Here is a 13,536-nt window from a genome sequence, read left to right on the forward strand (position 1 = left end):
ACATCCAATGATGAAGGTTGTAGCAGAATCCTTTAATCTTTGATTTTAGCCATCTCCACGAAGAAACTTGAATGTCGAAGATGTCAGCTCTAATGTTCTCTTTCGAATTTCTGAAAATCTTCTCGTTCCTTCTTTTCTAAATATTCCACATAATCGCGAACCAATTGACGACGAACCTGTCCTGGGCAACTCTACCACCATTGCATAAACCTGCGAATAAAACAAAATTAAAGCAGATTGTGTAGGACATAAGAAAATTCGAGCCATCTTAGGACCTCGCTCCATGTAGCCATAACCGACGGACATTCGAAGAAAATGTGCGCGACATTTTCCTCTATACCGCAACCAAACAGACATGAATTTTGAGAATTGACTAAAATGCCTCTCTTACCTAGGTTGTCCTTACTAGGAATTCTATTTTGCCAAATTCTCCAAACCAAAATCAATTTTTTTTAGATACGGGAGAATTCCATGCAACCTCTAGATTTGTATTTGCGTATGTTTGGAATTTCTTCCTTTTCATGATTTCTTGATATGCATCCTTCACCGAATACTCGCCCTTTTCCCACCTCTACTTATCTTTCTCCTCATCCCAAAAAATAATCCCTCTGATTTTACTTTTAATCTCCTCTTCACACTTACTATTAGCCCCTTTTTAAACTAGTTTTCCATTCACCAATCCATTCCGCAGAACCGTTGCCACAAAAATTACCTCTTTAACAATTATATTCTTCACACTAGCTAGTTTAAACAAATCCGGGTACCTCCACTTTAAGCTATTTTTTCCCAGCCAAAAATCTCCCCAAAATGAAGCACCCGACCCATCTCCTAAATGTACAAACGTATTATTCTAAAACCAATGCGTTCCAAATTCGTTGTCTTCTTTATCCAAAAGACACAAGTCTCTCCACCAAATTCGTTGTATTCTGCCCGAACTCTACTTTACCGTACTTACTTGTCAAAGTCTTCACCCAACCTCTATCTTCCTCCGTTAGAAGCTGCCGCTTCCACTTTCCCATCATTGCTAAATTGAAAGCTTTTAAGTCTTTTATCTCCAATCCTCCTTCGCCATTCTCCCGACAGATTTTCTCCCACTGCACCCAATTTACCTTTCTCCCATCCAGCACCACCCCAAAGAAAATTCTTGAACATGGATTCAAGCTTTGAAATAATACGTGTGGGAGCTTTGAAAAATGACAAATAATACACATGAAAGGCACTCAGAATCGATTTTATAAGAACTATCCGACCTCCGATCAATAAGTGTCTATTATTCCAAGATGCCAATCTACCTCTCACTACATCAATTATCGTCTTCCACACGATCAACCTACGATGACTCCCTTTAACCGGAATTCCGAGGTACTTGAAAGACGTCCCTCCAACCTTGCAATTCAGAACTGAAGCCGCCTCTTCCAACCAATCTTACGACACATTTATGCATATTAAACAACTTTTGTGGAAATTCACCTTCAACCTCGATACCATTTCGAAAAGCTGTAAAATTGCTTTGGCTGCCAACACGTTTTTCCAACTTCTTCTTCCTATAATAACAGTATCGTCCGGGTAGTGAGTGTGAGATACTTGTATCTCTACATTACCAAACTCGTAATCATGAACCGTCTCCTCATAACACTTTTATCCATCAAAAGGCTAAAGCCTTCCGCCTGATTAAGTCAATTGAACCATACCCATACATTTCTAAGTAAATAATTTGACTAATACTCTATTTGCTATAATATGAAGATGAAGAGTTCTAAATTTACTTTTGATTAAAATACTAAGTTAATTAAATAATGTCTATCCCACATTGAATCCAAACATTGGTGCAATGCATCTCAGCCTAAATCTAAACTTTCACCATAAATCTTAATTAGTTTCTTTCATTAATTTTATAGGTTCAATGTACTACAAATGTTTTTTTCACTTAAAATATTTTATACTTTACAATTGTTAAGTTTATTATTATGACACAACAACATTTTTTGTTATATAACATGTACGAGGGTAACCGATGTATTTTTTTTTGTTCGCAATAACCGATGTACTAATTTGCTGACTCTATTACACTTTCTACACCACACCAATTTTTAAACAAACAACCCAATAACAAATCTGTAAATAATGTATATAATTGTTGAACAAACCACCCATCTTATTTCCATATAATTGGTGAACAAACTACCCATCTCATTTCCATTTAATTGCCATCATTTCTACTATTATTAATTCAAAAGAAGTATGATTAGTGGGTCACAAGTTGCCATGTTAGCTTTCTTCAGTCAATAGAAAAGATAAGAGCCCTTCCAAACTTGCCAACCGATCAATAAATAATAGTCCAAAAAAGTACGAGGCTGAAATTCCATCTCTATCCTTTCTCAAACCACTAATCTCATAATCCATCGTCAGATATCAACTACATTTGCCATTCCATCTTTATCACTTTACTTTATGTTTCAACAAATAACATAACTTTTCCTAGATTCATAAACTTTTTTTTTTTTATATATTTATTTATTTACCGAAGTTAATTTCTCCAATGTATTTACCTCTAAGAAATCATGCAACATAAGTATTGGATATTATAAAGGCAAAAACTCACACGTGTGAATACCGACCGAAGTATTTCACACGCTTGAAGTGGGTCCACGTCCATTCCTTCACCACCCTGTACAGCAACAGAGGTCCAGTCCACCAGTATGCAAAAAGGCAAAGTAGGGAGCTTCTTTGTATATTTCACATAGATTCATCAGATCCTAACCTCAAAAGCAAAATCACACTCTTCCTTCTACACCCCTCACTATCTACACCTCCATCAGCACTTCCTTTTCTTCTCTAAAACAAACCCATTCACTCCATCCAAGGTACTTCTTAACACAATAATCCATCTTTTGTTTATGAAATTCATGCTGCATTCTGTTGTCGGTGTCGGCAACCGCTCTCAAACATTCTTTTTAGGTTGAGATTATTGTTCGGTCTCTTTTATTATTATATTTATATTTTTTAATTTTAATTTTTTTGATTTTCTGGTCTTACAGAGTGAAATTCGGATCTAAAGCATAGAAAGCTGTTAGATTAATTAATTTATTAATTAATTATTATAAGGTAAATCTTGATTCTCCACATTCTCGATATTGTCACAGATCTATGTGTACATCCACTATATATTGCATTAATTGCAGCTTTTGAGTTTCCTTATATTTATCTTAGTTTATGTATTTTATTTTAATTTAATTTTAATTTATTTCCCGAGAATTTAGGTGACTCGATTTGCTACACTGTAACGGCTATTTGACTGACAGTATTTTTCTCTTTTTTAGGCTCATTGGAACGGTTCATTGTTTAATTCAAAAACACTTGTGAACAAAGATTCTAATCTTGGAGCTGAGAAGATGCAGAGGCCTCCACCGGAAGATTTTCTGTTGAAAGAGACCAAACCCCACCTTGGTGGTGGTAAGGTTTCTGGAGATAAGCTTACTAGTACTTATGACCTTGTTGAGCAAATGCAGTATCTTTATGTGAGGGTTGTGAAGGCTAAGGAGTTACCTGCAAAGGATGTTACTGGAAGTTGTGACCCTTATGTTGAGGTTAAGCTTGGTAACTATAAAGGGACTACTAGGCATTTTGAGAAGAAGACTAATCCGGAGTGGAGTCAGGTTTTTGCGTTTTCGAAGGATCGGATTCAGGCGTCTGTTCTTGAGGTTACTGTGAAGGATAAGGATGTTGTTAAGGATGATTTTATTGGGAGGGTTTGGTTTGATCTTAATGAGGTTCCGAAGAGGGTTCCTCCGGATAGTCCTCTTGCGCCGCAGTGGTATAGGTTGGAGGATAGGAAGGGGGATAAGGCGAAAGGGGAGTTGATGTTAGCTGTTTGGATGGGTACACAAGCGGATGAAGCTTTTCCTGAGGCGTGGCATTCGGATGCGGCCACTGTTAGTGGGACAGATGCTCTTGCAAACATTAGGTCGAAGGTTTATCTGTCGCCTAAGCTTTGGTATTTGAGGGTTAATGTGATTGAGGCACAGGATTTGCAGCCGTCGGACAAGGGAAGGTTTCCAGAGGTTTATGTGAAGGCTATTTTGGGAAATCAGACGTTGAGGACTAGAATATCTCAGAGCAGGAGTATTAATCCAATGTGGAATGAGGATTTGATGTTTGTGGCTGCAGAACCGTTTGAGGAGCCGCTAATTTTGAGTGTGGAAGATAGGGTTGCACCTAACAAAGAGGAACTGCTAGGGAAGTGTGCTATTCCTTTACAGATGATGGACCGGAGACTCGATCACAAACCTGTGAACACTAGGTGGTTCACTATTGAAAAGCATGTTGTTATTATGGAAGGGGATAAGAAGAAGGAAATCAAGTTTTCAAGCAGGATTCATATGAGGGTCTGTTTAGAAGGTGGTTATCACGTTTTGGACGAATCTACTCACTACAGTAGTGATCTTCGACCAACTGCGAAACAGCTGTGGAAGTCCAATATTGGAGTTCTTGAAGTTGGGATATTGAATGCTTCAGGTTTGATGCCGATGAAAACAAGTAACGGTAGGGGGACAACAGATGCTTATTGTGTAGCTAAGTATGGACAGAAGTGGGTGCGGACGAGAACCATCATCGATAGCTTTGCACCTAGGTGGAACGAGCAGTATACTTGGGAGGTTTTCGATCCATGCACTGTCATTACAATAGGTGTATTTGATAACTGTCATTTGCACGGTGGTGGTGATAAACCTGGAGGACAGAGAGATTCAAAAATCGGGAAGGTAAGAATCCGTCTTTCCACACTCGAGACTGACCGAGTATACACACATTCGTATCCGCTTCTAGTTCTTCATCCAACTGGGGTGAAGAAAATGGGAGAAATTCAATTGGCTGTAAGGTTTACTTGCTCATCTTTGCTTAACATGATGCACATGTATTCAAATCCTCTGTTGCCTAAGATGCATTACATTCATCCATTAACCGTAAGCCAGCTCGATAGTCTGAGGCATCAAGCCACTCAGATTGTTTCGATGAGACTGAGTCGTGCTGAGCCGCCTCTGAGAAAGGAGGTTGTGGAATATATGCTGGATGTAGGTTCACACATGTGGAGTATGCGACGAAGCAAAGCGAATTTTTTCAGAATCATGGGAGTTTTAAGTGGATTAATTGCTGTTGGAAAATGGTTTGACCAAATCTGCAATTGGAAAAACCCTATCACAACAGTTCTGATTCACATCTTGTTTATAATACTTGTCATGTACCCTGAACTTATCTTACCAACAATTTTCCTTTACCTCTTTTTGATTGGAGTTTGGTACTATAGATGGAGGCCGAGACACCCTCCTCACATGGACACACGTCTCTCGCACGCAGATTCCGCACACCCTGACGAGCTAGATGAAGAGTTCGACACATTCCCGACCACAAGACCTTCCGACATAGTGAGGATGCGATACGACCGTCTTAGAAGTATCGCGGGTAGAATTCAAACTGTTGTCGGCGATTTGGCTACTCAAGGTGAAAGACTGCAGTCTTTGCTTAGCTGGAGAGATCCAAGAGCTACTGCACTGTTTGTACTATTCTGTTTGATTACTGCTATTGTTCTTTATGTGACTCCATTTCAAGTTGTGGCTCTTCTCAGTGGAATTTATGTGTTGAGACATCCAAGGTTTCGACACAAGCTTCCTTCAGTGCCTCTCAATTTCTTCAGAAGGTTGCCTGCAAGAACTGATTGCATGCTTTGATGTTGGACAAGTGAAATTGGATTGGAATGTGCAGAAAAACAGACATGGAAAATTTGGTTGTTTTTTATTTGTTTGTTCTCCACCAGATTGTGTGGATTTGTAGTTTCAATTATGTCATAGAATTTTATTATATTTTGGAACTTATGGTACTAGTTGTTGTTAAATTAAAATGTGTAATTTTGTAGGGTGAGTTGAAATTAATTTGTCTTTAATCAACTTCATGTTTAATTAGATGCAGGGAAGAACTTTCTCTAATGGAAATCTGGGTCAATGGTGATTTTCTTTTGTTATTATTATTATATGATTCTTACTCTTCAAGATTACTTTTATTTTTGATTTTGGCGTTTAGCTTTTGTCTACGAATTTGAGGGAGAGGAGCAATATCGTGTAACATTTTTGCTTTGTAATGTTAGGTTACTTTTCTCATCAAGTTACGTATAAGGTAAAAAGTAGTATGCAATGCAAGTATTACAACCACCAATATATGACATGACAACAACTAAATGACATGACAACAACTAAAGTATTTTAGAGCTTCAGGAGAGATATTAAGAAAATGATTCATGAATAAGACTACTTAGTATATGTTTGTTTTTCCGATGAAGCACCGCTACTGTGCGTTCAATAGAAGCTGAAAAGTGTAGCTTTTACATTAACGTGTCTTGGACGCGATAATTGTATGGGGAAACACGGATCCATACATTGCATTATTCAATTAAATGGTGTCGGTTATGTCTGAATTCGTTTTGATCCACTCTCCTTACAATAGGATTTTTCATGTGTTCTCTAAATGTCCAAATAACCTAAGTCGATTTTCTACCATCTTTTTTACAATAAGTTATCCTAACATTTTATTTAATATTAACATTTCTAATCTTATCCAGTCTAATTTTACCATACATCTAGCGTAACATTCTCATTTATACTACTTTCACTTCTAAGTTAAAAATACTTTTTTTGCTGAACTTATATTTTACATACCTCGTCTTACTTTTACTTGGGCGAATATTGCACATTTCTATGACTCGTCTCCAAGTCTCAAATCTCTTATTTAAATCTCATTCGACTCTTCAAGTAGGACTATGTCATATGAAAAAACCTTACATCTCAGTGCTAGCTCTTAGATGTGTTATGTGAGTACATTCAAAATTAAAAAAAAAGGTGGGGGCTTAGGGTTGAACCTTGATGCAATCCTATTGCAATGGAGAAATAATTCATCTCTCGTCATGTGTTTGCACACTAGTCAATACCCCTTTCATACATATATATATTGAATACATCGAATATAAACAATTATAACCCTTTTCTTCTCTAGGAATTTTCACATAATCACTCTAGGCACTCAATAATCTGTCTTTTCCAAATAAATGAAAATTAAGTACAAGTTCTTGTTGGTCCAACAAATATTATTTCATCATACACCGTAGTAGATAGATTGCTTCCATGATTGACCTCCCACACATAAAACCAAATTGATATTGAGTAATTTGAGTTTCTATTCTTAGTCCCCGTTCACTCACTCTTTCACATAACTTCATGGTATGACTCATAAGCTTAATCTCTTTATAATTTGCACAAATTTGTATATCCTCCTTGCTCTTATAAATTGGATCTAAAATGTTTAGTGTCCATTCATCTGACATTTGATTTGACCTCATAATTTATGACTTCCATATTATATAAAGGGGCCTGGTGCTCATTTGAAATCACACTAACAATTTGAAAACCTTTCAAAAGTATTCTCTTGTCTTCTCATTATGTTTTAATTTTCATAGTATATATATATATATATATATATATATATATATATATATATATATATATATATATATATATATATATATATATATATATATGACGTATCATATGAGAATGCTATTTTTATGTGAGAACATGAGAATGAATCTGAATTATTAGATTTTAAAATAAATGATGGAAATACAAATTTGTGATCGCTATATAATATGTTTTGTGATCGCTGCTGTTATTATGATATCATTATAAAATCAAGAGAATCACCTTTCCTTGATCAAAATTACTAGTTTGAAGGGAACAACACTCATTATCTCTTTTCTTCTTTCAATTAGTAGGTTTTCTATTGAACTTCCAGCATGTTTCACGAGTATGATAATCACGCATATAGTGATCACAACATGGTTTGTGTGGTTTCCCACCTTTAATGAAGTTTCTAGCGGCCGTAATAACACTTTCATGTTAAATACTCTGAGAGATCTGTCCAATCGTAACTGTTTGTCATGCTTCTTCCCTTGTTATTTCAAAAAAATGTTTTCCCAAAGGTTTTTAAATGTGTCTTTCATAAACTTAGATCTATAACTTCATCAAGATCTTTATTTAGTCCAACAAGAAACACGAAGACACTACCATGTTCTTGTGACTCAAGGAACGAGACTTCTACACATTTCCAGTTTCCATCATAACAAAGATCTAATTTTTTTCACAAGGTTAAAATTTCTTTGTAATAACTAGTTACATCTGTATTGCCATGCTTAGCATGACATAACTTTGAATTCAAACCAAAGATTTGGGAGGAATTTATCGTTCATTGCCAAAGTGACGTCTCTAGCCCATGAATTATATCTTTCAATTGTTAATCTTCGAGACATTGACTTTGAGGAAGGTTGAAGAACCCTATAAATCATTGAAGCATGTCCCATAATCTCTATCACTACAATCGAGATCATCGTCAAAACGACCAGTGATGTTGTTACCATTTCCATTACCTCCTCCGTTGCTGTTCTCACGACCTCTACTGTTGATGTTACCATAACCTCCTCCATGGCCGATGACAATTGGTGGAAAATCATTTTCATTATTGTCATCATTGCTCACACTTTAACCAATTAGGGATAGTGGACATCGAGTAGGATCCATCTCCATTGAATTGGGTTAAGTCGTACGAAGTCAATTTATAATACAAGTTGTTGTTGTATAGTGGTCAATATCCCAACAAGTCGTTGTAGTATAATGGTAAGTATTCTCAGTAGTTATGGAAAACCCTAACCAGGGATCTAGATACCATATTAGAGAATATGTAATAGTGTTATATTTTATTCTTCAGCAATAGCTGATTTACTAGAGCATTATAAGTTGGGCTAAAAGTATATAAAACCTCACATTATGACACCACTTAAAAACGTCAACACCCTATTGGGACAAAGCGATTCATGACAATAATGTTCTAAGAAGGTCATTCTCCCATAAAAATACCTCTCATCCACCCAAAGCCCCAATCCCAAACACCTATCTATCATGATACCATGTTAATTTCGGTGAAGTCTTTTTGGGTTGAAACTTGATAGAGTCTTCCAAACTTAGTTTTAAGAAATACCTTTTCACACTCTAAATCCTCCCAAAAGGATGTTCAAAGACCAACATGAATATTTTTTACATACCATCCATGAACCAACGTGAATCAATAGACTAATCAGATCCAAGAAGAAAAATACTTTTATATTAAGATGGTGTCTTCCTAAACCAATGAGCCCTACCCTACATACTCCCAAAATTAAGAGAGACCTATAACACACTAATAAAATATCGTGCCAAAGACCATCATCAGTTCTAAGAATTTTTAAACACAATTTTCCTTTTATAACAAAGTTGACCTGATGCAGATCTATGATACTTATCCCACTTCCATACTTCAACTTGCAAATATATGACCGCCAAGCCCAATAAATCTTAAACCCCCTTTAACTCTTCCATAATAAGACATCCTATAAATTATGACAATCTTTTTCAACATCTTCAAGAAAGAAAGGTAAAATATGGAGAGTAAACTTAAATGGTTCCCACATAGAACATAGATTCAAGTCAATTAAAAGTATGAGAGATCAGGGGTTCCCATGTAGCCTCCAAGCGAGGACCATCCCCCATTATAAAGCCCAAATACCTAAAGGGGAAAGCTCATAACTTGTAGTTCAGGAAACTTTATCCATCCTCTAGAATTTCAAAGTTACATTAACTCATATAAGACTACTCTTTGATAAGTTGATCCAAACATTTGAAACTGTTATGAGCCAACTAGAGACCCAATACAGGTAAGATCCAAATATCAAGCCTAAATAAAATTGTCCATTATATATATATATATATATATATATATATATATGACACACGTCAGACGTAATATACACTTTCTAATTTTATACTTTCACTTCACTCATTTTGGACTCTGTAACCGACTTGAGCGTTAGAATGTTAACCTTGCAAATCCACCCTGCACCACCGCATCATGAGTCCATCACCACAAATCAATCACAATTATGGTTCTAGTACAGAACTGTGGCATCATCTCCGTTAATCAATAACTGAGTCCTGCGAAAATTTACGACCCTATCACCTCCGATCTAAAGCCAGGTTGCTACTAGATCTCGTCAAGATGGAGAAGCTAACCTCTGACATCACACAAAAGAATTCAGCAAAATCTCCTGATCTCCATATAAACTTCGTAAAAGGGAGAATGAACTATTTCTTAGGTAATTCGAATTCAAATCTCATTTGTTTTATCTCACTCATATTAACTTTGGCGTTAGAGAGTTAACCTTGTAAGTCGGCTGCTACTCTACTGTACTGGAAGCTTGAGTCCATCGTTACAATCCATATCAATTGTTCATCGATCATTTATGATCGGAATAAAAAAATCATAGTTACTAATACAATATAATACTACTATTTATAATTATAGTTGATTTCAATTTGATTAATTTTCAGAATCTGTTACACTATCTACTCAACACCAAATTTTAAATAATTAAACCAAAAAATAAAAATAAAATTAATGTATGTATAATTGCTAGACCAAACTTACCCGTCTCCAATATTTATGATTCATCCCTCCTTCCTTTTTTTTTTTTTTTTTAATTTAATGGTTGTTAGATCCACACCATAAAGTAATGGTTCATAAAAGACAAATAAATTAAGTGAATTAATAGTTAAGATTTTGAGCATGATGGAAGCATGAGAGAAAGGGAAGGAGAGAATCCATATCCTCTTATTTCCATTTAATTGCTATCATTTTCATTATTAATAATTCAAAAGAAGTATGATTAGTGGGTCACAATTATTAAATAATTATTCAATTTGTACGTAAATATAATCCGCTTTATAATTCTAATGAATAATTAATGATATTTTTTCTAATATATTCTTAAATATTTATTATTCTCTCTCCTTTTAATTATGTAAATTTATCTTTCACATGTCATTAATGAAGGACAATTTTGTAAAAACCTTCATAATTTCTCATTTTCATACAATTATTATTTTTCTTAATATGTGTGAAAAGTCCAAAATGACTTATGATAAAAAACGGAGGTAGTAATATGAAAGTCCCAAAATTGTAAAAAATGACATGTTTATATAATTTTTGTGATTGGTTGTGGATCCTTGGATTGTGATCCTAGTTAGGAGTTTGTCAACAGTTGAAAATTATTTTGAGACTTAGTTGCGGATCACCAACCGTAGCCGTTGGATCAAAAGTTAAGAACGATTGCGATTGAATGAAAATTGGTGGGAAATTGGTTTGATTTTGTGTTAGTTTGGAAACTTTAAGGAAGTTGAAGTTAGTTAGGAGAGTTAAGGGTAAATGGGTAAATGCATGAGTTAGAGAATAAGTAGGTAGTTCAGGGAAGTTAGAGACAAGACATGTTGGAGTTTAACATAAGTACCAAGTCTCAATGTAAGACTAATGGTCATATCCTTGTAACTTGAAAATGCCTTGAAATCGCTTTGAATTTGCGTTTGAATTCTCCATTTTATGCCTTGAATTTTTATGGATTAAACCATGCATTTGAGTGCGAATTTTACATACATAGCATTGCCTCGAAAGTAGAGGAAACCATGTCTTGAGTTTAATGCACAAATGCATAATTTTTCTAAGTGTAAATGCAGAATTTTTCCTTCACTTTCGAGCAACTTTTGAATGACCTTGGTTCATGATACTTGCGAATTATTTGATGTGTATTTTTCCTTGTATCAAGATGAACATCATGGAGGAAGAATGAGCTTGAACCGATGTCGGAAAATGGAGATAGAGGCATGGAAATAAGAAGACTTGATGGAAGTTGATTTTTGTTGGAAATCTACATGTAGCATAATCATGACATAAGTCATTTTTCTCATGAATGGTGATGAATCCTTTGTCAAATAGGTCTCGGAAAAATCAGGGAAAAATTGAGTCGGTGGTGGAAAGTTGGCCTAAAGTCAACAGTTGATAAAAAAGTCAACTATTTGAACAAAAAGTCAACTTTAAAAAAAAGTAATTTTTTCTTTTTACTTTGTAATCTAGTGAAGAAATCAACTATGGTTTCACTTTCTTCCATCTGAAGCAATTTATACGTTCTTTTATGAGTTTGTAACCTCACCTCTTTTACCTTCTCAGCGCCTCCAAATAGTTTTTCCAGAATTTCCCACGCTTCTTTAGCTGATTCAACATCACTAAGCTTTTCAAAGTTATCTAGATCAAGACATTGATGAATTATAAAGAGGGATTTATAATCTTTTTTCTTCAATTCTTTATGTGCAACCTTTTGTTCAACTATCGCGTTTTCTGCATGTGGTGTTACTCCTTCCTTCACAAAATCCCAAAGATCTTGATAGCAAAAAACAATCTTCATATACTTACACCAATTCTAGTAATTCCGACTCTTCAAAATTGAGAGACTCATGGAAAAATGCCCATTCGGATAATTCATCGCGTTATGCTTCCCAAAATCACACAACTAGTGCTTTACATACCAGATGTTGGAATTACACCAAAAAGTTGGAGAATTTCGAATCAATCTAGATGAACAAGAATCAATATTTCGATTGATTTTGCCTTTTGTTCTTCACTCGAGTGAATCAACCACACATTAGTTGTAAGATAATTTCGCTGTACAAAGATTATGAGAAAAGAAAAAATGAATTGAGGAATTAGAAAAGAGAAATAGGGTCTACGAAAGAGGAAGAAGAAGAAGTTGAGAATTCTGCCAAGAAAAACCCTCTGCTCTTTATTTTGCTTACTGCAATATTATAATTTTGACAACTCAACTTTTTTTTACAATATTAGGGTACTTCCATATTTATAGGATGACGTTGTTTGCTCACTAAGCAGTTTCTAAATAGCTAATTAAAAAAAACAAAATAAGCAGTTTCTAAATAGCTAATTAAAGAAAACAAAATAATGCTAAGTCAAAATTCTGTCGAGACGCTTTTTCGATATTTTGACTTCTTACAGTTCAACACACAACATAATTTCGACACAAAAAATTACTTTCTCAAATATCCCACCTACTATTTTGCTCTTCCTCTTGATTGTCTCCTTCTATGAACTGTTTGCTATTCCATGATTAATCATAGTACTAAGACTGTAATCCGATGTATGTTACCAGTTTCAGGTTGATAAGAATCTAGAGAGAAGGTATAATTTTTCCCTAAAAAAAAGTTGTATCATCCCAAATAAAATTCAAGAGTGGGGAATTGTTTTTGTTTACCTATCATTATTCAAAAAAGATATAATATTCTTCAGTCTTGAAAATGACTTATACGATTAAAACTTCAACAAAATCATTTTCAAAATTAAGGAATATATATAATGGTCTAACTCACGTGTTCCCTATAGAGTCGACCTTAACAATAATTTATTAATATATCTTGAGCATAACCACTTATTTGAAATTAATATAATTCAATGTATAGGGTGATTATTATAATCCAAGTTTACACAAGTGGTTTCAGATCATGTATATTTTTTCAGATCATTATTGCATTGTATTATTAATTTGAAATCAGGCTTTACATTTTTTTTTTG

The 13,536-nt window shown here is 34.8% G+C and overlaps 1 protein-coding gene across 1 annotated transcript; it reads left to right on the top strand.

Annotated features, from left to right (window-relative positions):
* Positions 1 to 2,526: 2,526 nt before the first annotated feature.
* LOC131621567 (FT-interacting protein 3-like) lies at positions 2,527 to 6,000 on the top strand. Its single transcript, XM_058892607.1, has 3 exons — positions 2,527 to 2,864; positions 3,039 to 3,105; positions 3,321 to 6,000. Exon 3 carries the CDS (start codon positions 3,393 to 3,395, stop codon positions 5,721 to 5,723), a length of 2,331 nt encoding a protein of 776 aa, XP_058748590.1. The 5' UTR covers positions 2,527 to 2,864; positions 3,039 to 3,105; positions 3,321 to 3,392; the 3' UTR covers positions 5,724 to 6,000.
* Positions 6,001 to 13,536: the final 7,536 nt, after the last annotated feature.

This window comes from Vicia villosa, unplaced genomic scaffold (assembly GCF_029867415.1).
Source record: "Vicia villosa cultivar HV-30 ecotype Madison, WI unplaced genomic scaffold, Vvil1.0 ctg.000009F_1_1_3, whole genome shotgun sequence".
Lineage (NCBI taxonomy): Eukaryota > Viridiplantae > Streptophyta > Magnoliopsida > Fabales > Fabaceae > Vicia > Vicia villosa.